The 26,639-nt window shown below is 40.3% G+C and overlaps 2 protein-coding genes across 10 annotated transcripts; one reads left to right on the top strand and one right to left on the bottom strand.

The window, feature by feature from the left end:
- Positions 1-53: 53 nt before the first annotated feature.
- Positions 54-26,639, bottom strand: LOC18443008 (TATA box-binding protein-associated factor RNA polymerase I subunit B). 8 transcript variants are annotated; one of them, XR_016054152.1, is made up of 5 exons: positions 26,313-26,639; positions 20,735-21,470; positions 6,703-7,788; positions 6,245-6,372; positions 54-817 (listed from the first exon to the last, which is right to left on the bottom strand). XR_016054152.1 is itself a non-coding variant. In XM_006853213.4 (5 exons), exons 2-5 carry the CDS (start codon positions 21,306-21,308, stop codon positions 407-409), a joined length of 1,929 nt encoding a protein of 642 aa, XP_006853275.2. In that variant the 5' UTR covers positions 21,309-21,470; positions 26,313-26,639; the 3' UTR covers positions 54-406. The 8 variants fall into 8 exon arrangements, 6 of the variants coding, with proteins under 6 accessions (XP_006853275.2, XP_020528248.1, XP_088721016.1 ...); XM_006853213.4 differs by having other exon boundaries at positions 6,973-7,788; XM_020672589.2 differs by having other exon boundaries at positions 54-889; positions 6,973-7,788.
- On the top strand, positions 994-4,300 carry LOC110007977 (uncharacterized). 2 transcript variants are annotated; one of them, XM_088864895.1, is made up of 4 exons: positions 994-1,045; positions 2,678-2,913; positions 3,040-3,114; positions 3,350-4,300. In XM_088864895.1, exons 2-4 carry the CDS (start codon positions 2,679-2,681, stop codon positions 3,385-3,387), a joined length of 348 nt encoding a protein of 115 aa, XP_088721021.1. In that variant the 5' UTR covers positions 994-1,045; position 2,678; the 3' UTR covers positions 3,388-4,300. The 2 variants fall into 2 exon arrangements, with proteins under 2 accessions (XP_088721021.1, XP_088721020.1); XM_088864894.1 differs by lacking the exon at positions 994-1,045 and having other exon boundaries at positions 2,585-2,913.

Genomic DNA, 26,639 nt, shown 5'->3' on the forward strand with positions numbered 1-26,639 from the left:
CTTTAATATTTTGATAATAGATGGTCTAGATAATGTTTATAATATGCTCTATATTTAGGGCTTGAAATCATTTTTTTTTAATAGCCATTAGAATAAAGGGCTAGCACCCAAAACATGAAAATATATTACATGTGAGCACGCCCAACTTAAGATTGAAAAAAGTAATTCACAAATAACCTTGTACACCGATGTAAGTCAGAGAAATCTGCACTGATCCATCTCTAGAAGAGTAAAGAAGGGTATCCTCATCTTTCTTTATTGGATCTCGATCTATTCCCAAAACGTCGGTTTCACCAGTACAAACTTTTCAGGGTTCAAGCTCATAATTCAACCTTGAGGTTCTGTTCTTGAACCCAGACACTACAAACAAGAGCATCAACAAAATTTCCTCTCCCGCATTCACAGTTCAACTGTGTATGTTGGACAAAGCATGCAGATTTTTATCTATCCGGTCCTCAATCCAGTATAGTCTCTTCTCCAGCCTCAACAAGGCCAAATGCAAGGTCCGAGGATTAACCTGACCGAGCCGTGCAAATGCCCGGAGCAATATGTAGTAATCTGCATGGACCAAGTATTCATACTTCCTATCAACCACCTTCCTCCGATAGATAAGATAAGCCTTGGTTCGGGGATGTAATCTGGGCCTAAGGTACCAAAAACCGTTCGCTTCCATATCCAATATGAGCTTTCCAATAGCTCCAGTTGCTTCAATCTCACAGTCATGCTTTGTCTGCCCTTCTACTTCTGCACTTTCCCTATGTCTCGAACTTTGATATCTCAATGAGCTTTCTGTATGTTCAGGTGGAGTTGTTGCACCCTGAAATAGATAGACATTTCAAGCTCCTATATATCAGCCATGCATTGCATTCTGAGACCAGAAGGGCGTCTCCTGAAGTCACCAGCGAAAGAAAAAGGAGCACAGAAAGCGCAATAAATAACAAAAGTGGAAATGGAAATTGATTCCAGCAGACAACTGGAGGGTAAACACCAAAAAAATGGAGATTCAGAGTCTACTGAAATGAGCAGAAAAGAGGCGATTGCAGTGGTGTGTACCTACAAACATCTCTCTCTCTCTCTCTCTCTCTCTCTCTCTCTCTCTCTCACACACACACACACACACACACATCTAATATCAGAACCGTTAAAGATTATGAAATAGAGAGATATTTCAAGCTTCTATATATCAGCCATGCATTGCATTCTGAGACCAAAAGGGCGTCTCACAAAATCACAAGAGAGAGAAAAAGGAGCACAAAAGGCGCAATAAATAACAAAAGTGGAAATGGAAATTGATTCCAGCAGACAACTGGAGGGTAAACACCAAAAAAATGGAGATTCGGAGTCTACTGAAATGAGCAGAAAAGAGGTGATTGAAGTGGTGTGTACGTACAAACATCTCTCTCTCTCTCTCTCTCTCTCTCACACACACACACACACACACACATATCTTATATCAGAACTGTTCAAGATTAAATCATTGTGGTTATGAGTGTTGAATGTAATAGGGGTATCTTTGTCCTTTTTTCATAAACATTAGGACATTTCTATAATATTATCATCCCGTTATTCTAAATACAGTTTAAGAGGTGTACGTGGGCTAGGCAATTAGTCTACGCACCTCTCTCTTTCTTCTCTTTTGTCTTTTCTCTCCCCTCTTTTATTTTCCTCTTCTTTCCCTCTCACTCTAGTTTTCACAGTTCATAGAACTGTTCATAATACTATTTACAGTACTGTTCACATGGTATCAGAGCAGATCTGAATTGATCTTCTCCTTAACTTAAAACTCCTCAAACAAAAAGGACTGGTGGAGGAGGAAAACCCTAATCTCGTTAGGTGCTGATCTCGTCTGAAGCAATAGGAGTCCTATAGAGGATCATCAAAGCCTGAATGATAAGTTTTATCTCCGTAAGTGATTGTAAGAATTGTTATATGTGCAGTCCTTTGCCTTGCAAACTATTGTTTTTGTGATTCAATGAATTTATAAAGTTCAATTCAGTGTTTTAGGGCTCCCAATTGTGCTCGGCCTGATATATTCTAGCATACCTTTTTTGGGTGTAATTATCTTTTCCTTGTGGCTGAAGAAAGTACGCTTGGAATTTCTACTATTAGTGACATGAGAAATTAAATGGGCTTAACTACCTCTTATGGGTCAAGTCTATAGAGGTATTTCTAGGAGCAAGGGGAAAGATAAAGTTTCTAACTAAAGATGGGCCAAAAGAGTCAGATAATCGGTATGAGGAGTGGCTTAAAGAAAACTATCAAATTATAACCTGGTTACAGAATAGTATAGACTCCCATGTGAGGGCTAATGTCACGTTTTTTGATACTGCCAAAGAAGTGTGCAAGGTAGTACAGGAGATGTACTCTTCTGATGAAAATATTTCTCAAATTTATCAACTCTATGAGAGCATGTTCCTTTTACAGCAAGGTGACAAGAGTCTTAGTGATTATCATAGTATTCTTCAAGGTATGTAGAAGAGTTAAACATATATCAACCTCCGTTAAATGATACAGATCTTCTAAAGAAGAAAAGGGAAGAATTTAGAGTTGTAATATTCTTGTTCGGCCTTAGTTCTGAGTATCATTATGTTTGTGCCTGGATCTTAGCTAGTAGTGAACTTCCTTCTCTCAACAATGTGTACTTACATCTTCCACGGGTTATTGTATCTACTGCCAGTATGAGTGATGGATTTGCCTCGACTTCCACAACGGGTAGAGGTTCAGTAGGGGCCATGGTGGTAATAATAGAGGATGTGGCTGTGATTCAGGGGGAGGTCGAGGTAGAGGCCAACGGACGGACCAATCATATGGCTGAAAAATGTTGGGACAAGTTTGGCAAGGCCGCTTGGGCTAATCAGGCAGCCTATGTTTCTGAGAGTGATGAAATACATACACTTGGCTCCATTAATCAGTGTTAGGCCCTTAATTCTACTAGTGATTCAGTTTTGCGCTCACATAAAGAATATGATAAGCCAATAAGGAATTATTAACAGCCACCTACTCATCCATCATCTTCCACTGCCACTTTGGCAAATACAGGTACTTCTGCATTTCTTGCGTCTCAGAGGCCATCTCCCTGGGTCATCTCTTCAAAAGCCTCTAATTATATGACTGGTGAGTCTTTTTGTATTATTCTTCTCTCAATCAATTAGATTCCACTGCTTCTGTTACATTAGCTGATGGTTCTATTTAGTGTGTCTGGGAAAGGCATGTTTGTCCTACTCCTTGACTTTCATTGTCATATGTTCTCTATGTTCCAAAGTTTCTATATAGTTTGTTGTCAGTCAGTAAATTAATTAAATCTCTTCAGTGTTCAGTGACTTTATATCCTTCACATTGTGTTTTTCAGGATCTAAAGACGAAGAAGATGATTGGTGGTGGTCGTGAGTCTGGAGGACTCTACTATCTTGGTCGTAGTCTTGTTAGTGCTGCTCTTCGTTCCGGTGTTTCTCCTCTTCAATGGCATTGCTGGCTTGTTCATCCATCTATCAATAATTTGAAGTTGCTAGTTCCTTCATTAGAGTCTTTGTCAACCCTAGAGTGTGAGACTTGTGAGTTAAGCAAGCATCATAGGATTTCCTTCCACCCAAGAGTCAACAAACGAATGTTTGTTCTTGTTGCAGTTGTTCATTCAAATATTTGGGGTCCTGCTAGAGTTCAAATTATGTCTAGTTACAAATATTTTTTAATTTTTGTAGATGATTTCTCTGGGATGACATGGATCTCAATCAGACAAATGATCTACTACAGGCTACTATAACTTTGTTGGAACAAATTTGCTGACCTGAAAAAGCAAGAAACAAAATGTGGTAGCAAGGTCTAGTGCAGAGGCTGAGTATAGAGCAATGGCTCACACTGCATAAGAGCTATTGTGGTTAAAACCTTTGATGAAGAAAATGGGATTCTTGATTACTAAGCCGATGAAGATATTCTGTGACAATCAGGCAAGTCACACATATTGCTAGCAACCCAGTTTTTTTTCATGAGCGAAAAAAACCTAACAAGGTTGATTGCCATTTTATTCGGGATAAAGTGACAAGTAAGCAGATAACAACTCTCAAGTGAAGTCGAAAGATCAATTGGCTGATATATGTACCCAAGCTTTTGGTTGTAACTAGAAACGGAAAATTTGTTCCAAGCTGCGGATGGGTGATATCTATGCTCCAGGAGGAGTGTTACAGATTAAATCATTATGTGGTTATGCGTGTTGAATGTAGTATGGGGTATCTTTGTCCTTTATTATGAACTTTATGACATTATGTTTTACTAATTTACTTAAAGGGAATTTCTGTGATATTTTCTTCCTGTTATTGTAAATAAAGTTCAAGAGGTGTATGTGGGCTCTCTCTTCTCTTTCATCTTTTCTCTCTTTCTTTTCCTCTTCTTTTTGTCTCTCTAGTTTTCACTGTTCACAGCACTGTTCATGGCACTGTTCACAAGAACCATTAGTTTTTGAGGAATGAGGAGAGGTAGGGCTTGGAACGTTTTCAAGGATTCCAGAAAAAAAAACAAGATGAATTGAGAAATCATCACAATGATTCGCATCCTGAAAAAGGGCAATGAATCATACAATAAATCTAAACCATCTCCAATATTCATGTCCAAAATTCTAGAAATCAAAATTGAGATTAATCATCAATTATCTCATAATTTCACTCGTTAAATGCTAAACTGTCACGTCACAATTCCTTCTCTGAGTATAATAAGCTTATTCCTGCATAGCCTAGTGCCACACTTCATTCACAATTGAGCTGAAATTAGAAGCACGGAACATTGGACACAGACATGATCTTGGTAAAAGCAGTCAAGTATCCAGAAATCCTTCACAAGATCAGATTTCAAAAGAGGGCTTCAAGCCCTTGTATTCATGTCAAGTTGGGGCAGCTGGAATATCAGGTAGGGCAACACAAAAGCCTTGTGTTCTCTGTGTATGTATATGTGTGCGTGTAATTATCACCAACATGTGGCTATAGAAATGGGGGAGAGGAAAATGGTAAGGCCGTGATAATAACAACAGTGATCACTACAGAGAGGGACTCAAGAATCACTTGCACATTGATAAACTAGAATGCTAGAGGGAGTTGACATGCGTTGCATTAATAAAAGCCCTAGCATTTGTAGACATTTTTTACTCTAGAAATGTTTGCAACCCCAAACACCGAATAGACACTAATTTTGAATGGTAAATCTTGAACCTCTTATGAGCTCAGAAATGTTTACCCAGTGTTAAAAAATTCCTGCCCGCATAAGGGCCAAGGCAGGGTGCCTAGGCGCCCTGCCTCCAAGCGGGAGACCAGGAGATACCCAGTGCCCTTCGGCAAGAGGGAATGTTGGGAGTGTGTAGTTCATCATAATCACATCTGATGTAATGTTGGGAGTCTGGAATTGGACTTTTTCTTTTCTTTCTTTCTTTTTCGTTTTCTTTGTTTCACTTGGCTATGATGAACTGTTTATAGTGGAATTTTGATTTTGGGAGATAGGTACTGACCTATCGGGCGTCTTTTTCTTCTTTTTTTATTTTTTATTTGACTTTTGGACTCTAAGAAATTCAATGGAAAGTTTATATATATATATATATATATATATATATATATATATATATATATATATATATATATATATATATATATATATATATATATATATATATATATATCAGGGACTATATTTTCTAAGATCGTTTTGAGGCAACCAAACCCCTCTAAACAACTCCCCTGGGGCCAAGACCCCTAAGTTTCCTAGATGAGCCACCTAGTGAACTAGGTGGCCACCCAGGCAGCAGCCCGGCTCTGTAATTTTCAACGTTGAGTGTACCTTCCCACAACATTTTGAGTTCGCCAGACAAGTAAATAGCAAAACCACCTATTTTATCCGCATTTAAGTTTGTATGAGCAATATACTGCATATCATGAGACATGAGGTTAATATAAAATGTGATACTTCATAAAGAAATGCCAAAACTATGAAAACTGAAAGACAAATACCGGTTTTCAACATTAAGATATCATCCTAATTTAACCAACTCTTGGAAAAGCCTCAATTAAAGAACAACTAATATTTACTGTACATTAGCATTCAAAGATATTTAGAAGTAAAATTTTCAACAGAAGTGCAAAAAGTGGCTCAATTATCCCATGACATTTTCAACTTAGGATGTCGTAAATGAGACATTCATTCCATCTTGCATAAAATTAAATCAACATTGCACTGATAAAAATTAACAGCCATCAAAGTTGAAACTCACCTGATCTTGTTCCTCATAAATTTTCCAGAAGTATGATATTATCTGCTTCTCAGTATCTGATGGTGCTAATCCAGCAAATACAACATCCTTACAGTATTTAAGGTAAGTTTCCATGTCCTTCGAGTAACCTATGAACAGATCAAAGGCATTGATTAATACGATTCTGTAATTTTAGACTAGAAAGTTTAGGTAAAAATAAATTACAATTTTTAATATTGCAGTACAAAAGATATGGGGATTTAAGGCCTCACTAAGGGATAGCCCTTAATAGAGCAGAATGACAGACCATGATTAATGTAGCCAACCCCAATTAGTTAGGAAAAGACTTTGCCGATGATGAATATTGCAGTACAAAGTGAAACAAAGGGGCCATCTATGACGGGTCAAAAGTTCTTGAAATATAAACAATCTCATCAAACATATCTAAGCATCCTTCAGCAAAAGTTAAAGGACTATACTCCAATGGATGATAGGAAAACCATAATCCACATTGAGTCACCATTGCCCGTTGAAATGGATGGTGATGGAGAGAAAAAATTGACCAGAAGGAGACATGAACCCACCAATCAGTGTCCAACAATCCATAAATGCCCATCATCTAACTGAATGATGATGATCAAAGGATTATATGGTTTTCCCACAGTCCATTGGATTCTAAGATAGTTTCCAGGACAGGAAGCCTAGGCAACTCAAAACCAAAAGATAGAAGTGCTCTTCTAAAAGACTACCGCGTCCAAGAATAATCTTGTCATAAGTGGTCTCAAGGTGCTGCAACAATTCACTAGCATCCAGTTCAGAACTCTGATAAGGTGGGGTGGATGTCAAGTTGGCAGTTTTTCCAGTTGCAGAGCCATCAAATTGGCCATTTTCAGTATGGGGAAAGTCATTTTCCATTTCACGTTTGTCATCCTGCTCATCCAAGGAATAATTGCTATGAAAACCAGGCAAGCTTTTCTCCCAATGCCCTAGCCCATTTATATTGTATAACAGGCGGATTGCTATGACCAATATGGCCAAAACATAAACACGAGTTGGAAGCCGGCAGTCATTCGATGACAATAGTAAATCAGGGGGCATCAACCATTCATATATTCGGCATGCATATGGAAGAATTCCATCAACTGGAAGCGATAAATTTTTGAGATACCGATAAGAAATTGAATAGAAATTCACAGCAGGAAGGTGCAATCCTATATTTTGAGCAACAGTGGCAGCAGCTTTCTCTATCCACTCAGCCCCCACCGCTCGCATAGGCCAGAACAACAATCTTGAGCTCAACCGGCACGCCTTTGAGGATTTACTCAAGCGTTTATCAATGTCGATAAAAGCCGCCAAATATGGAATTGTTCCCTCCAATGCCCATTTAGCTATATCGGTGGGTAGAATAGCCTCTCTGGATAAATGACAAGCCAGAAAACAAATAGCTAAAGTGTTCGCTACTGGTACCTTGCTTTTGAGGGAGTTAAGACACACATTTATTACTTTTCTACCATGCAGAGTGCGGGGCTCTAGAGATAACCTGACATATTTTGATACTTCCTTTTCTGCAATAAAGCACAAAGAGGTTCATTTGGTGCTAAGTATGATGATTGAAAATATCAAAGGGCAAAATACACTGTTAAGATAATAAAAGCAATGTCAACAGGAACAGCAGAGCATGCATAAGCAGAATCCAAAAAAGAAAACCACATTAACCACAGAATGAAACAGTTCACTTGTGTTAGGGTGGTATAGTATAAACTGAAAGACTGGTTCTTCTATACTCTGGACTATCTCCTACAGCGAATGCCAAGGCATAAATTCAGTCAAATTAGAACTCACAAATTCAGCAAATCTAGTAGAATATGCAACTGTAGAAGGGCAACAGTTTCTCGATACGAACCAGCTGCAGTGATGGTTTTACAACCATATAAAGAATCAAAGAAATGAAAGCTAGCCATTCAACAGGAACTACTTGCTACATAATGTTGATTTGACAAAGTCAGACTCCAATGTACATTATGAAGGAAAAACAATTGATAGAATTATCTAAAGTATCATTTTGATTGTATTAGATTTCTCTCACCAAATCCAAGAAAGTACACATTATGAGCTACATAAAAATACATGACAATATCATATCGTGGGTGGGTATTAGAAAAGGTTTACGGTAGGTTAAAGGAAACAACTACGGTCAGGGCTATTCTGCTCATGAGAAGGTTTCAGTAAGGAGATCAACAGAGAAGGACAACATGAGCAATAATTACTGGTCTCAGGAGGACATCATTGATGGCTCTAAGGAATTTCAAGGGTGTCACTAAAGTTTATGATGAGTAGATGAAACAGGAATATTCTGTGGACGAGAGTTTTCCTCAAAGAGATGGACATAAACGAGACAATCAAATGATCATGCATTGGCCCTGAGAGAAACTGTTTGCGAGGCTCCAAGAAAAGTTAAGAATGAGAAGAAAAACATAGTTCGGGGGGTTAATGACAGGAAGTTGGGGAAGAAATGAGTAGAGAGTGAAGATGAGAAAGAACTGCTATAAAGGGCGGCAGAAAGAACAGAGGGGAAGTGAATAGGAAGTGAGGAAATCAGGTGTAAGGATTACGGAATGGTAAGTTCCTAAAGCATGGAACATGCAGTGCATAAAGCTATTAATCAGCACCAGACCTTTGTTTGATCAGGAATATCTTCTCACGGGCTAGTTTGTAAATACAAGAAGAGGATTGTTCACAAAAACGGGGAAGAAAAGGGAGAAGAAAGCAATAAGAAGCAGCCATGTGGATTTAACTGTTCATACACAATGTCTCAAATATACTCCATTATAAATCTATAGTCTTCTAAAGACCCCAATTATGTTTCTATACATTGGAAAACTGGAAAGCACCTAAAATCCCTCAAGGCATCTACTATATTTTGACTTCCATTCTAAGAAAACATGAGGCCTATACAGCAATGGTCATACCCAAGATACTAAGAAACCCTTCCTATATTACACCTAGCATGTAAATCGATCACTTTGACCCTTGATTCCAGCAAAAGAAAATGACCACAACCCATGTTTTTCTTTCTCTATCGATAATTAACTTGACCACAACTTATGTGGTTCACGTCCATTAGTTATGACTTTCTTCACATTGGATACGGGGATGAAAGACGATTGGAAAGATGGAGTATGAGAAAGTGTGGAGCGTGAGCGGCAAGGACATGGTGGGTTCACACAGCAAATGTTCACTCAGATATTTGTCCAAGGAGAAGGGCATAGTACAAGAAGAGAGATGGATAACACCGCATCAGTTTACGTTATTAATGTCGTATCAAATCTATCTGGATTTCTTACAACCATGCATATCATGAAACCAAGAACCACATTGACATGGACCGTAATATCATATCAAAAACAAAAATAGACTTCAACAGTACCGTAATATGATATGGACCGTGATATAATACTTTTGGAAAACAAGCTTTTGATCAACAATTTTAGCTCATGCCGCCATGGAGCTCTCAAGTTGTTCAATGTCATGCAACGATGGACGTAATCAAGCCGACAGTTTAACGTCTCTTGGTGGCGGACGGTTTTTTAAAACACCCAGCCATTTTATGTCGTACGGGGATAGATTTCCGAAAATGTGTTTTGGAGATACACCCGACCGTTTACCTCATACAGAGCTAGATGTTTTATGGAGATACAGCCGACCTTTTATGTCATACGGGGATAGATGTTTTCTTAACTGTCTTCTAAAATGATTTTTGGCTGAAGGGGGTTAGCAGTTTAGGCTCATGCTACCAACGAGCATTTTCTGAGAGTTTTGAAATTTCCTTTCTAGAAGAGAAGCCATTTTCTAGAACACTTTGGAAACTTTTAGGTTTTAGTGGATCAAATGCAGCCTTGTAAAATTATTTAAAAATTAGCATTAACTGGAACAGCAAACGGCATACATGTGATTGTACTGCAACCTCCAGGAGCTACTGGATGTTGAAATCCAGTTTGCTGGGCCAACTGGTACAAACGACTAGAGATATGTTGTCTCTGGATTTTTGGCCCCGACGACACGAGACGTGTCGTTTACATCTATGGCCCAGACGTCATGAAACGTGTCGTCGGCTACGTCCACTTTTCTCAATCCCGGTTGTCTTGGGAACCCTTGTTCATTCGGGACTTGTCGTTTTGCAACGACAAATCGGGGTTTTGGCCAAACTTTCCACATTGCACTCTTTCCTCTCAGCTTTTCAAATTTCTCTTACTTCTAGGGTCTTATTCCTTATTCTTCATCTTTCCTGTTTACTGAAATGGGGAAGGAAGTGGCCCTTCCTTCTCCAGAGTGAGGCCCTTTCCAGATGGTCTCCCTTATCACCTAGCACAGGTTTAAGGGTAGGAGATGCCCCACGAAGGGTCCAAGGCTACCCTCCTATCGGTCCTAGTTCAGGGATTGGTTTTCCTCTACGAGGCAAGGGCCTGAACTTATGGCTTTCCTCTCCACTCTTTTGATGCTAGGAGTTTTGATTAAGGCGTCATCTCATATATACTTTACCCTTATTGAAGCTCTCTCTGAGAGGTTCAATTACCAAAGGAATACCTTCCTTACTATTGGAGACACTATTACTATTTTAGAAGAAGTCTTGAGAATTTCAAGTCCGAGTCTACCTGGAACCCCTTACCATCCCCTAATGGCTACAGATGATCACTCTATCTTAGGCAGACAATTTTTAAGAGTAGCATACTTCCCACAAGGAGAGTGGGTTGACACGGAGCACCTTGTCATCAATTGGGAATTATTTTGCTCAGAAGAGCAGATTTGTATCTTCATCTTTGTGCTCCTCGGATCAATTCTTTTCTCTAGGAGCCGAAAGTTTGTAGCACTCTCATTCCCTTCGTATAGACTAATCCATGAGCAGCGGCCACAACACTCGTAGATCAAGGAGAGCGGATGACGCAATTTGCTCATATGCTCAGACCTGTGAAAAAAGAAACTAGAAGAGTTCAGAGAGCCGAAATTTATTATTGAAAAACAACAAACTGAAGCAACAAGCACCTGGGTTACTACTTCAAACAATGCAAGATGCGACATCTAAGGGTGTCAGGCCCAAACAACGCATAATGCGTCGTCTCTGCCACAATGCCTTTAAAATTGTAAAAATTCAAGGAAATTGCAGTAATAGTAAGAAATAGCACAAAACAGAATAGTGGGTCCAAGAAACATACCTGCAAGATTAAAACGCACCCTCCTATGAAATGGTCACCACGAGTCACCCTATTGAAGGGCTTGCGATAAACACCAGCCTGGACTGCCAGAACAATAGCACTCCCCAATCACTGCCACAAGGCATGAGCCAAGGGAATGAGAGTGCTACAAACCATCTTTCGGCTACTAAAGAAAAGAATTGATAAAGATGAAGATACGAATATGCTGCTCTAAGCGGGATAACTACCAATTGACGACAAGGGCCTCCATGTCAACCCACTCTCCTTGTGGGAAGTACCACTCTCCTTGTGGGAAGTAGGCTGCTCCCAAAACTTCTCCCCAAGATGGAGTGATCATCTATAGCCGTTAGGGGATGATAAGGGATCTGCCAGACTCAGACTTGAAATTCTCAAAACTTCTTCCAAATTAGGAGTAGTCCCTTCGGTAGTAAGAAGAATGGCATTCATTTAGCAATTGAACCTCTCAGAGAGAGCATCAATGAGGGTAAAGTTGACATAAGATGTTGCCATAGTCAGAACTCCTACCATAGAAAGAGTGGAGAGGAAAGCCATAAGTTAGGAAAACCTGAAGACAAAAAATAAAATGGTTTTCAAACAAAATGTGAGGACCTAACTCCTACCATAGAGAGGGAGATGCTAAGAGCGAAAAACAATATAGGAGAAACAAAAGAACCTAAAAATCCTAGACAACCCCAATTCCAAAGTGAAAAAACCTAACTCTAGAAAACCCTAGGTTAGGAAAACCCTTAACCTTACTCCTAGACCTGAGCGTTCAACCCTAGAAACCTAGAAGCTTAAACCTAACCTGAGATCTAGGCCATCAAACCCTAGAAAACCCAATATGAACATTGAATCTCTCTTAGTTAAAACTCAGTCAATTTCCAATGTGAAAAGAGAAGGCAATGGTGCAAAATAACCCACGGTCCTGATATGGGCCCCAAATTATGGGTTTCTGGCATCACGAGCCGACTGGCCCGGGCATGTAAGTTCTCAATTTCACTTCCTCTTTTGATTTTTAGTTATTTTCATATATATTTGCATTAGTTTTTAGAAGTGCTTTTGGCGTAGATAATCAACTGGCGATGCCAGCAATCTGAAGAGGAAACTAACTTGCCAAGATCAGACTTCTATTCTTCATATTGTAATTTGACCGATGCCCACTTTCTCTATTGATTCCGTATCTTAATTAGTTTGGAGCTCAAATCAAAGAGGGTCTCTCCATCGAAAACTCTCTTGGATTTGGCTGTAAACAAAAATTTATCGCTAAAAAGAAAAGCTCATTAGTATTATATATATTCATTCTTACATTGATGCCATCTGAGAGTGTACTACCCGTGTGGTAACGTTACAACCAAGCCGCCCCAATTTACCTTGGGTTCGATCCACCATGATGGTTTTTGGTGGTCTTCGCTTCATTCCCCAATTTGTCATCCCTCAAGGACCACATGGTGTGTCGGACATCACTCCAACCATGCATGGCCCATGGTCACGTGGGCTTCATTCATTGGTCATCACTCTTCCATTTGGTCATCCCTCAAGCTCTTGCAATTGGTCATCCCTCAAGGACCATGTGGTGTATCATGTGTGATATCACTCCAACTATAAATGGCCCGCAGCCATGTGGACTTCATTCATTGGTCATCACTCAACGCCATGTGGTGTGTATGACATCACTCTAATCATGGCCAGTTACGTGAGGGTACTCAAGTCACATGAATATGAGTCTTTTTTTCCCTTGTAGAAATAGGGATACATGATGTTCCCTAGTTGACATATACTGTATGACCCTTGAAATCATTAGACATGTATGATTACCATGTCGTGGCATGTCTAGGCATGTCGACATGTGTTGACATGCGACACAAAACCTCAAGAGAAGTGTTGAGGTAATACTGGTAACATTTGCACTTTTTGATAAAATAATAGAAAGAAAGTGTCCCAAACTCCTAGAAATCTTGAAAGCCAGTTTTACAGGTTTCACAATTATCATACTGCAGCATTGATCAAAAGAAAGTAACTCCATATATTAAGAGAGACACCAATGAAACAAATAACTGACACTAAACCAAGATTTGCAAATAATGCAGCTCCGTTTAAGGAGCACCAAGTCAAATGAACCAAAATAACTGATATATATTTCAACATTTATCGTTATAAAATAAATAAAAAATCCTGCATCCATGTCACCTCAATATTGCATTCCACTAGTCACGTTGAACTCCAGTAACTAATAATCTCATTGATTATCCAACACAGAAATCCCAGCAAGGCCCATGGAAAATACATGGAACAAATTACATGTAAAAACAGTAACATAAAACATGTAGTGTTAAAGGTCCAAAGCAATACTCATTGCATTCAGTTAAGATTGAAAACAGTCACCGGACTTTGTTGAAGTTTGAGACACTTTGTTGACCTGCCTATAAATTAGACAGCGAGTTATGAAAGTCCCCAAAAATAAACCCACTATTGGAACTTAATTTTCCAAAAAATTAGCATATTTTCTGAAAGGTCATTTTTCCTTTTTTCGTTTTTTTTTTTTTCAACTTACTTTTCATAACGTACACATTAATTATGCCAATGCATCAGAGAATCTGAATTATGAGATCGACATATCTAAGATTGTGATCTCTGAATACATGTTGGAATGATAGTTGTGTATGTATTTGACTTTTGAGGTTTCTTTAGAACCATAAACCAGGCAATTGGCATGTTCCTCGATGATCTCCATTTCTGTTCATCATATCCGTTGGTGCGACTCCTACCTGCATCCTTCTCTTATATACGTAATAGCCTAGCAAAGAATAGGTATCTGGAAGACTCGCCTGTTCTCTCAATTGGCTCATCCATCTATCCAGAAATGAGATTATTCCCAGGAGTTGGGGGCAAGAAGAAGACCCTGATGAAGGTGGTTTTGAGGCAGCCTTGGACTATGCCTCCTTCCTCCGTAGAAGCCTATCTATACCGTTCATGGGTGGTATTGGAGAGGTTGGCAATACTATCTACTTGGATAAAGGTGTCTTTCCTTCTCTGTTTCTCGCTTCTCCTCGGATTCTCAGTCCCTTTTTTTGACTCACTCTGAGAAAGGTTGGCCTCACCACTCTAAGGCGAGTCCAATGTTTGAGAATTAGCCTCATTCTAGCCTATTCACTCTAAGAGATCAGCCTCCCCATCCAATCTCTCCCCCGCCTCAATGGAAGGACCATCCATAGAGAGAAGACTTGAAACAGATTCCCCAACCACTAGTATCAGATTGTCTAGAAAGATGCCTCCCTTGTCCAAGCTTCTCTACTCCCGCTTGTTCCCCTTCTCTATACCATCTAGGTGTTACCAGCATTTCGTGTCCCTCTTCTCCCCATACTCTCTCTATAGTATGACTCCCGGCATTTGGCATTACTAGATAGAACTATCCTCTAATGAGCAGCCCCACATGCATCCAATTCTCCAGGATTAGCGGCATGTCCCCTCCCCGCCAATCACTATTACTATTCTCCGGCTAGCGAGTCTGGATTCGACCACCTTCCAAGAAAGAGATCCCTTTCCAACCCTTCATGCTTAGTCTGACCCATCTATCTATCCATAAGTATCTGCCTCCGTGGCCGGTAATAGTTTAATAACCAACTTCTCTACTTGGATACCCACCTCCATACGCATTAGACCATGCGATAAGAACTTCATTGACTGCTTTCCTATCCCATTACTGAACCTACCCCCCCTCCAAGAATCGAATCCAATCTTATCCTCCCCGGATCTAAGAGAAGCCCTTTGCCACAATTAGTAGAATCCGTATCCTCGAATAGTAGTCTATCCCCAGAAAGGTGTGAATGAATGGGTAGATGGTAATGGCAACGTTCATCCAATAGATCCTGTAGAAAAAATGGAAAGGGGAAGCAACGAAGGCCCGAAACGCCTCCCAATAATGAGAGTTGGTTGTTAATACTATTCCATTGATGAACCCGAGACCAACCCCTTTGGTTCGTTTCCGACCCCAATGGCTAGTACTGAGAATGAAAGCGCTTTGTTGTTCCTCATGTTCAGGAGTTTTCCCGATAGTTTCCATAGGAATAGCTAGAAATAGCTTTTGCCCATCTCCGAATCTGTTCATTCTCCCTCTCTAATCCCCCCTACTATTCAATCAAGTGCTTCTACAACACCTGCATAGAAACAAAAACCACCGGGGAGGAATGAGATGGTTGCTTTTTCCAGATACTATTCTCTGATGAAAGAGTTCTCTATTGCTAATCGACTTTCTGCTATTCCAATTTCGCCTATGTGGAGAACCGGAAACGTTTGTCCCGTTGCCCCTATCCCACTCCGGGAATAGAATATTCATGCTGGGACTTGAGATGATGATCATTGGAGCATGATTCTGATTTAGCATCATGATGGAAACCTTAACTCGATAAATGGTTGGGATGGCCTCAAATTGGTGGATCCGGTATAGGAAGTAATGAAAAGAGAAAAGATCACATAGCGTGCAATTGAAAGAAGGGCTTAAGACAAGATTGTGCTAAATCAACTACCGAATAGAACCTTCGTCCGGTTCACCGGAATGAAATGAAAGATTGGCAAAATTGTGTTTTCTCGTCCACAAATAGGAGTTAACCTTCCTCCGCCTACTCTCCTATCCGTAAAAGAGGTTTCAAATGTGCAAAATCTTACGTAAAATACGGGGGCCAATTGCCAGTCAAAGAAAACTGACTAGCCAAAAGGTAGTGAAACTTGCTTACTTGTTAGAGTAAGGAACTTTGTCGCAAGACTATATTTATAGTATCAAAAAGAAGAAAAAATAGAAGAAGAGAGGTTGCCACTAGTTAGTAGTAGCGCCGCAAGGGCAATCGTGAGTTGGCAGCTTTTCTTCTATGGGTCTCGTCGTATGGAGGGAGGAGCCAGTTGTGCATCACTCATACTCCTTATAATAGTAGCCAATGAGCAATAGCCCACTACTCTCGGCCGACTAGTGCTACTTGACGTTCCGACTCCGACTCGAGAAAACAGAATGTTCAACCACCAAGCCAACACCTCATCGGGCAACAACCAGCAACCCTCTAGTCCAGGAGCAAGGGGGGAATGCGACCATGCCCACCGAACAGAAGAATGAGATCCAAGGGGGCCTATCGACTCATTGATCCCTCAGCCGGTGTTGCTATTAGTACTGAAGGTTGGAATTCACACCCGGACGAGTCAAACGTACTGGCTTTCGGATGAGATGAATAAGCAATTGAAGGGGGCTGTCGGGCTACTGAACATAATAGCGTTGGGGCGTGAACGATCATAGCTGCGGCCCCGCTCGGACCCTAGTACTGACTTCCAACCAACCCACTAGCTGCTTTTCAGTGCGCAATATAGTAGTAGAACAGTCGAGCTAACCCACTCGCTCCTTCCTCTGACCGTACCCGAACAATGGGCATATGCTGTTTCGTGTCCCGAAGTTGAGGCGACAAAAAGCAGGGTTTGAAGCTGGAATCCAAGTAGTGCGAGTATGGGCCGAAGCAAGTCAAGCCCCCATAGGCCATTTCTGTCCCGCCGCTCCAATGACTCGTATATCCCAACGGTGAACTCAGTGACGACCTTGTTGCCGGTATGAAATCGTATAATGGCAGCTCTACTATGTATGCCTATCTTCTGTCCATCTATTGCCCCACCCAACCAGCAACTCAACCTCTATTGCGACTGCACTGCCTACTTGCTCAACGACCATGCCCGAGCTCGCAACACCAAAAACACTACTTGACGGTACGCATTACTGGTTGCCCACCTACTCCACTACTTGCTATTGAACTACACTCTCAAGCAAACCTCAATAAGTAGTAGTTGCTAACGACTATCGAACATACGATTAGATTGAATGACTCTCTCAAGCTAACCTCAACTACTGGATAGCTCGTCACGCGTAGAGTGATTAATAGATGTGTCTACCCATGCCCAGTTCCCAGCCGGCCACTAACCATATCGTCAACTCGCATCCTCCCCTCACTTGCTTCAACCACCAGATCCTCTATACGCTACAGCTACTTCAATCGCTTACACGCCAACAAGCAACTCCACTCCTATCTTGGGAATAGAGCGTAACAATAGATATATATAGTATAATGCAGCATCTGTGTTGATCGAACTGATCCGGCAACGAGCCAATATGCGAATCGGAAGAGCTACCCATCCATGCCCCAATAACTAGCCAATAGCAACTACATGATGCTCCAATACTATGACTGATGAACTCGATATACGGCCGAACAACCTCGATACTTAACTGTGCTTTCCAACATGCCACGCAACAACTTGAACTCCACGTTTGCACCGACTGCTGCCATGAACCCAATCAGCTAGTTGCCATCTCTACTAGTGCGACTACTCGGCAATTGCCCATCACCTGCACTCAACTAGTCAATAGGCAACAACTTGATCATCATCTCCATTGATCCGACTACTACCATTTCCCTTCCGGCATGTGGTGTCGATACGATTGCGCGCTCCCAGCCCACATTTCGATTCGAGTATAGGCGATAATAGCAAGATTGGCAGTTGAAGCAGTCAAGTCCGAGAGCTGCTCATGCTAGTTTTGGGTTGGTAAGGCGAGAAGCAAGTGGCACCAAGAACGTATAGGCCCAGTCCCCGGGCAAGTAGGAACAAATGCTAGATCGATGCTATGGGATCAACTGAATGCGAGGGGGGGGGATGGGTCCGAGTAGTCGTTTGAGCATAGTGATCGCTCGTGATCGTCAAGTCCACTAGTGCCATGAGGTTTAGCTAATGGGCATTCGGAGCGATGGGTCAGCAAGTACGTACGAGCTCACCGTCCACCATCTTGAGGTAGTTCACGCGAGTTGGCATATGGGCTGTTGGCACGTCACGTCCTCCCATTGGTGTAGTGGTGTTGCTGGCTTGTTGCTGCATGTTGGCTAGCTTGTTAATGATCGACCTCTCGACCCACCACTTCTCAATCGCATAATAGAGATGGAAGCCCAACCCACTAGTCAGCTAGTAGCGCATCCGGGTTGTTAGTTGTCGCATCGGAACACCAGTAGTAGCCATAGTAGAACGAGGGAGGGCACGAGACAGTCCCAAGTAGTTGCATTGACGATCGCATCCCAGTCCGAGTATAGAGTGATAAGGGTAGTCCGGGGCTAGCATATATATAGAGAGAGGTTGGAGATCAAACACTAGTAGTTGTTCAGTAGTTGAGTTGCTAAATGATGCTGGTATACGAGCTTCCGATCCCACGATCATCAACCGCACCCCCCTTCCCTTGCCTCTACTATTCCTGATGCGGCAATGAGCCACCCACCAGCCGATCCCTCCCATGTCGTTCAAGTATATATATATAGCAGCCAGCCCAACCCACGACTCCATCATCTCTGAACGAAAGCTCCAAATAGTTGATAAAACCCGGGAAAATTGGCATCAACTACTAAAAAAGGGTTGTTTTGGGATCGAATTTGAGTTACTACGTATATAAAACGATTTTGTCAACATCGACTCGTCAGGACTGAAAGGCTGGAAATCCGAGTAAAAAAGTTGATAAAACCCGGGATTTTGGGTATGTTTTTACCTCTCTGGAAGGCAAGCTCAAAACGACTATCAAACAAATTAACATGATTAACACATCTACGAATATATTGAATGAGACTAACTAGAGTTCATCAACAACTAGTAGTAACACCTACGAAGTAGGGTATCGAACTAGCAAGACTACGATTAGATTGAATGACACGCACACGACTGAGCTCAATAACTAGTTAGTAGTCGAGGGTTGTTAACTAGAACTAATACGTAGTTATTGAATGAGACGTAAACGAGTGAATCAACTTCTTCGTATCTCTTTCGACGGCTAGCTCCTTCACTAAACTACGAGAGATTCTTAAGAGACGTGAACGAGTTAGACAATACAACTACGTAAGTAACTAGCGATAACAACTACGATTAGATTGAGAACTACTGCAAGCCTTCATCAACAACTAGTAGTAGCACCTACGATAGTAGGGTAACAACAAGAACTAATACGACTAGCTATTGAACTACGTAAACGACTACGCTCCTACGAATAGACTACTACGAATGGTCTCAACAAGCCTTCTTCCACTTCCACGTAGTAACTCCTATCGACGGTAAGGCTAGCATACGATTAGATTGAGACGATAGCGCAACCCCCTTACCTCCAGTCTACTATAAACTTTCATGGGAAACTACTACTAATATGAAAACGACAACATCGGCCCAGCGCTATCAAAAGGGAAAACCGCTGCATCGAACACTTGATTGTCTACTACTGCGCTACTGCCTTCTATACTCAACAAGGTGGTGTGGGTGCTTAAGAACCGGACCTCCTGTTCCACATACTGGCTACATAGTGATGGTACTAGTAGTTGAATATACAACGACGCTCGGCTACTAGAACGACTTTTTTGTTGCGCCCTTGATATCAGCTTGGCATTACTACTATTATCAGCATACTAGAACGGAACACCAACTAGTTAGATGGTCCTACTACTTATATTATAGATCGGCACTGCAGATGCACGCTCATTGCCTACTACTAGCAACTCGTACTGGACTACTACGACGAGGGCCGGGGAGAGTCGGTACTATCGATTCAACTAGTAGATCGACTGCCAGCTCAGTACCAACTTGGAGGTGCAACCATGGGGGTCGGACTATTATATAGTATGGCATTCTATAATGAACTAAGCATCGGTAGGGCTATTAGTTGGGTTGGGGAACGACTACATGAGCAACACCGGCATCTCTACTACTAGTTAGTAGTTGGTGCTACTATATAGTGGAAAATTGCAAAGGTTTTGAGCCGAGTATACAAGTGGTAATATAATGCCTTCTAGGATTGAGGCACAGGTGTCCCTAGTGGTGGGCACTTAAAGCTCAATTTTTCCATTTACACAAGACTAGGAGTAAGAAGAGATTAAAAAATCAACTGTGATATTCTCATTGGAATAGCACCAATCATATCATTATGCGTGAGGCTTCACATTGAGATTGGGTTTGTGACCACATCTCAAGTAGCTTTGTGCATACTACATAAGCAAAACCATTAAAGAATCCATATCCAAAATGGGGATTCTCAGTGCTCTAGGTAGAAACTCGTCTGGGAACCTAGCTCATCTTTTGGGAATGCAATTCGCCCTTGATCCTACATTTAATAGCCTAATTGCACTTTGTATCAATAAGTATATGAAGGAAAAAACTTAGAGCATCATCACTAGGAGCCTGGAAACGACAAGATAAATGAAGCACAAAAGAAAGGAAGAAAACAACACAGCAACAAGAAAACATCACAAACACTCACCTCTCTCTCCTTTTCTTGCAGAGCAGGTTTCAGAAGCAATAATCTCTTCATTGGCCCATTCCTCATCCAAAACCTTAGTCGACGCAAGATACCTCATCCAAATAGGTCCAGCCAAGCCACAAACCAATGGGCTCACACCGAACTTCTCCACGAGAGCCTCACACTGCAACTGAATCATGATCTGAATCCCTTCCACGTATTTCAGCCTCAAGCCCTCTGCAATGTCTTCATCGCCTGGTTTTTTATTTTGGCTTCCAAAATCCGCAGGACATCCTTCCTCAACTTTCTCACTCTCTAAGAAAACAGAAGATTTACCATAATCTTGATCTTCTTGGCTCCTATTGAGCATCTGAAGTGAAGCTAGGGTTTTGATCTCGTGTTCATTTTCAGAGATCTGGGTGCAATCTATTTTTCTAGAATTGCCGTGTTTATAGAGACCACACATATCAATATCAATCCCTTGCTCAAATATATCTTGAGATTGTGTGCCACAAGAGAGGCAAAAATAGAGACTATCATCTGTAACAGAGAAACCAATGGCCCCACATCTGGTGCAACACATACTACTCTCCATGGTCAGTTGCTTTCCTCAGCAGGATAAAGGTTTCAAGGTAAGGAAGAAAGGGGTCCAATATTTTCAACAAATAAGTATATATCCATGAAATCTTTTGCTTCGACAAAGCTCCAACCAGATGATTATGTTCCACTCCATACTTCCAATCTGATGATTATGTTCCTGAACATAGAAATTTCATCTTTGACTTAACTTTGAGTTTTACATAAGCGAGTATATCAGACTTCAATGAAATATAGCAAAAAAAATAAATACATAAGGAGAACTGAAAGTTAAAAGAAAAGGCAGGAGATCAAAATTAAAAGATAAATTAATTTCTTAAAGTGATACATGAATAAGTGATATCAAAGCAGCAGGAGCAGGGGAGGAATATCTAGAACTTCAAAGCAAAACTGAATAAAAAATAGGCCTACAATTCATATGTAGGCCACTATTAAATTAGGATAAGGAAATAATTCTTTTAAATAAAAACAAAATAAATGCCACCAAGATAATATAATATAAATAAGTTTCCTAAGCTCAAGGAAAGAAAACGAAAGGCATAATTTTGCTGCAGAGAACACAAGGGTGCCTGCCAGCCCAGCCCTGTCCCCCCACCCCCACCCCCACCCCTTTTTTTTTGGTTTAGGGGGGGGGGAGGAAGAGAGACTTACCGCAGCTATGCATAAGCATGAACCATGAATTAATCCTAGAAAACAAATTATAATATCTCACATACTTGACTGATAAGTAAGTAAACATAAACCATCATTATAACCCTAAAAGGCATATGAAAACATTACCCAAAAGTGAAAAAACAATTATTATAACTCCTACTATTTTGGAAGCTTCAGAAAAGTTGGGTGATCGTGACTCTTTACTTCAAGATTCAAGTGATTTTATGGACACCATATCTGAATCTTGGAGAGGTAGCATGGGGGCGCACCCATGTTCAGATTAGTTACAAAATTAAAAAGGTTCCGGAAGGATCTTCGAGAATGGAATTCCATTTCTTTTGGGTACGTTGGAGAAAAGATTTTTAATCTTCATCGACAGCTTCCAATACTCCATGATAATCTGAGTTGTGACCCTTCCAATGAATCTCTTATAATGGAGGAGAAAGCGTGTGCCAGTAATTTACAGCAATTGTTGTTGCATGAGGAGAGTATGTGGAGACAAAAACCGCAACAAAATTGGTTACGGAATGGTGACGCCAACATAAAATTCTTTCGTCTTTCGATTATTATAAGAAGGAGAAATGACAGGTACGCTTTACTGAACGATCAAAAATGGAATTCCTATTACCAATTAAGCGCAAATTGAGGATCATATGATCAAATATTTTAAGGTTCTTTAGTGACATTGATTTGCACCTGGCAGATCATTTTCCACGTCCTTCACAACTTTACCCAAATCAGCAAAGGCAACTTATTAAGGATGTTTCCTTCAAGGAAATTAAAGCCTGTATATGGGATATGAATAGTGAGGGTGCCCCTAGTGCAAATGGTTTCACGGTGGAGTTCTACAAGTTCAGTCGGGAAGTAATCAAGAAAGACTTATTTGCTGCCCTAAATCTTTAAGAGAGGTAAGTTTCTCAAACAAATTAAGTCCATTTTTATTTGACTTATTCCCAAAGTTAATTCCCCAAGTGTTATGAAGGACTTCCGACCGATTGGATTATGTAATGCTCTTTACGAGATTACTAGCAAACTCCTTTCAAATCGATTAAAGGTGCTCTTGGATTCCCTTATAAATCCTAGGCAAGGCAGGCAGCATTTCTGAATGGTACGCTAATCACTGACAATATTCTGATGGCAAACGAACTTATCTCTCTGTCATAAGTATTCCGCGAAACCCAAAATGTGCTTGCAATTAGATCTAAGCAATGCCTATGACCGAGTGTCTTGAGAATTTATTCTTGCTAGAATGCAGTCTTTGGTTTTTCCTTCATTGCTTATTTCTTGGGTTCGTCTTTGCATTACCATCCCTTCCTTTTTGGTGTTACAGAATGGCTCTCCAAAAGGGTATTACGACAAGGGGACCGTTTATCTCATTATCTATCACTATTGGTTATGGATTTCCTAAGCAGACAGTTGGATCATGCGGTGACCTAAGGTTCAATTCATGTGGCTTTCCCTTCTAGATGTGACTATGAGATTTCTCACAATTTTTTATGCTGATGATGCAGTTAGCTTTTGTAAAGCCTCTTGGAAAGCAGCCAGTGGTATGACTTCTCTCCTATCTGTTTTTGAAAAAACCACAAGACAGAAACTCAATGTTGTAAAGAGTAAAGTATTTTTCTTCAAGGTGGCTTAGTGTCCTAATCAAATTATTTTGAGGGAGCTTAGTTTCAATGAGGTATCTCTTCTAATTAGATATTTGGGGCAGCCTCTCTTTCATGGTCGTTTGAAACATAATTACTGCCATAATCTAGTTGATAAGGTAATTGGTAAGATTGGGTAGTGGCAAGCTTTATCACTGTCTTATGCAAGCCGATTATAGTTGTTAAAATCGGTTCTTTCCTCGTCGGTTACCTTCTGGATTATGTCTTCTCTTGCCCAGGAGTAATTGTATTATGGTGGAAAGGCTTCAACATAATTTTTTTATGGGCAAGTACAGCTAAGAAGAAGGGATTCATTTGGTCAAGTGGAAATCTATATTTCTTACTCTAGAGGAAGGGACTCTTGGATTTGTGGAATCTCAAAGTTTAATATCGCATGCATGATGAAGCTAACATGAAGAGTTCTGATAAACCCCTCCTCTTTAATATCGCGGTTTTTCTAAACACATGTACTCATGTACTTTAGATATTCTCTCATACATGGAAAGGTATTCAGATGGGACTATCTTATCAACGGCATAATGTCAAGTGGATTATTAAGAATGGCAAGACAATAGAGTTTTGGGCAATTCCTTCGCTTTCAAAGAATTCTATTTGGGAGACTTATGGTGACCATGTTCATAAAGATCTTGGAGTTTTTGCTAAACCTAAGGTAGCTGATTATCTATAGGGCTTTCCTCAATTCTGGTGGCTTCCTTCTCCTAATTCTGGTTCTCTAACTAGAATTTGGAAGGAGGTAGAAGCATTTGCAATCCGTTTGCAACCACAACAGGATTTTCTGGTGTGGATCCATTTTTGTAATGGATTATTCTCTGTCAAGGAGACGTGGAATTTTATTCGATGTAGGGGTTCCATTCAGCCAATTTTCAAGGCCTTGTGGTCCTCGAAGTATCAGCCGAGAGCCAAAAGGTTCACTTGGTTGGCTATTCATTATCGACTTTTTCTCTTCTTCAATAAAGAGGGATCTCAACGGATTCCGGCTATCCCTTTTGTTGTTCTAATGATGATAGTATCTGCCACCTTCTTTTCCATTGTGTTTTTTCACAAGGTATTTGGAGATCGGATGCCTGGAGATGCAGCAAAAGACTGACCGAACACATCCATTGTAACCATGCTCAGGAACTGAATTGCCTTTAGATTCAAATCATAAGGTCTACTGAATGTTTGGCTATCTCTTTTCTTCACCATAGTTTGGATGTCATGGGAGGAACAAAACCATCGAGTTTTTTGGTCGAAAAATCCATATGAGAAAACTTGCTCAAGAGAATCACCTCTCATGTCAGAGAATAGCCGATGCTAAAGCTTGGACATTTCATTTGTCAAAGAGAGAAGTCATAGGCAACTTTCAGATTACATGGCACCAATAGAAAGTCGAACACCCCGTTCCAGTTACATGGTCTTTTCCTTGTCCGAATCACTTTTAAGTTAAATGTTGATGGGGATTCATTCCAAAATCCTGGACTTGCAAGCGGTGGAGGCATGTTAGGAGTGAAGATGACTCCTTTATTGCTGCATTTGTCAATCCCTTTGGAATAGCATCAACTAATTTTACAGAGTTTCATGCCTTGCAGGCAGAGGTGGACCTCGCCATTCTGTTTAATTGTTTCTTTCTACAGATCAAGAGTGATCCATGATCATTGCAAAGCTCCATGGGTGCTCAATATTGTTGTTGGTAATTGCCGATACAAGCTTTCTGACTGTGTTTGGTCCTTAGTCCACATTTATCGTGAAGCCAATATAGTGGTAAATACACTCGCTAAGAAAGCCACAGCTTCCTCAGTTGCCTCCATTTGGCGATCTAGACAGCCGTATTTTCTTTCTCTTGCGTTACTCAATGATGTAGCACAAATGCCCTACTCTAGGGTTGTAACTTTATGAGCCGTATTTTCTTTTATTAATGAAAAATCAGGTAGGGGGCTTCTCCCCCACTAACTTACCCAAAAAAAAACGACCTATGAAAACAAACCACAAGAATATATGTGTCTAGACCATAGTGAGCAAATCACCGTCTAATCGACGATTTTTTCAAAACATCAGCATTATTATGGAAACAGTTTTAAACGGCGAATTTTTTAAAAGATCGGGAAAAAATTAGGTAGTTTTCATAAAAACGTTTGAAACACGTTTTTTTCATAATACGATTTAAATCAAGCCAAAAAATCGCATCCTTTTTACCTATAATTTTTTTTTTGAAAGATAAACGTTTTTTTCCTATTTTGTGTATTGCAGCCATTGCTACTTTCACGCTTTTGAAAAAAAAAATCATTATTTCAAAAAAGAAACCCTAAAATAGAAATTTTTATCCCCACTATGTTCTTCAAAGCCACAGTTGCAGATTGAAGGTATGAATTTTTTTTCCCTTTTTTTAAAAAACTTAAACAAATAGATGCAGATTTCAGTGTTATTATGGAAAATCATTGTGTAAATGAAATATTATTTATAGCAAATCATATTGTAAAGTAAATCATTGTGTAAAGAAAATCATATACTGGCAGGTTTCTGTAATTATTTGTGATAATTGTTTTTATGAAAATACTGTTTATGGCACAAATTAGAGCTCAAAACATAATCTTGTACTGATGAATGAGAAGCAGAGAGTGTGATTACAGGACCAAGTAATCAATATTTTGTTTTTGATTATGTGATAACAAAGATAAACAATATAGTGTAAATTGTAAACTTACAGGAGCAAAGCAAAGTTCCCCAAACCTAATCCTTCAGCTCTGCTTGCTGTTTCCCCATGAAAATGGAAATCCCTCTTTCTTTTCTCTCTCTAAAAATCAGTATGGATCAGTTAGGGCGTCTTGACAAATCAGTATGGTTTGAGAGAAACATCCCAAATCAGAGAGAAAAACCCTCTTCAAACTATTCCAAATCAGCATCCCATCTTCCTTTTCTCTTTCTAAAAATCAGTTAGAGCCACTTCCATTAGGGTTTGTAAAGCCCTGACCACTTCCTTCTTCCTCTCTCCGTAAACACTGGCTATGAGCCCAGCTCTTCCTTCTTGCTCT

The sequence above is a fragment of the Amborella trichopoda genome, chromosome 4 (assembly GCF_054954075.1).
Source record: "Amborella trichopoda isolate Santa Cruz 75 chromosome 4, AtrichopodaSantaCruz75HAP2 v2.0, whole genome shotgun sequence".
Classification (NCBI taxonomy): domain Eukaryota; kingdom Viridiplantae; phylum Streptophyta; class Magnoliopsida; order Amborellales; family Amborellaceae; genus Amborella; species Amborella trichopoda.

Excerpts from the sequence above, each read along its gene's own strand:
- LOC110007977 (XM_088864895.1), top strand. The coding sequence starts at position 2,679 with ATGAGTGATGGATTTGCCTCGACTTCCACAACGGGTAGAGGTTCAGTA. Across the intron at positions 2,914-3,039 it reads ACTTGGCTCCATTAATCAGT|GTACTTCTGCATTTCTTGCG; the intron begins GTTAGGCCCTTA and ends TGGCAAATACAG. Across the intron at positions 3,115-3,349 it reads AGCCTCTAATTATATGACTG|GATCTAAAGACGAAGAAGAT; the intron begins GTGAGTCTTTTT and ends TGTGTTTTTCAG.
- LOC18443008 (XM_006853213.4), bottom strand. The coding sequence starts at position 21,308 with ATGGAGAGTAGTATGTGTTGCACCAGATGTGGGGCCATTGGTTTCTCT. Across the intron at positions 7,789-20,734 it reads TGCAAGAAAAGGAGAGAGAG|AAAAGGAAGTATCAAAATAT; the intron begins GTGAGTGTTTGT and ends GCTTTATTGCAG. Across the intron at positions 6,373-6,972 it reads CAAGATTATTCTTGGACGCG|GTTACTCGAAGGACATGGAA; the intron begins GTAGTCTTTTAG and ends ATCTGTTCATAG.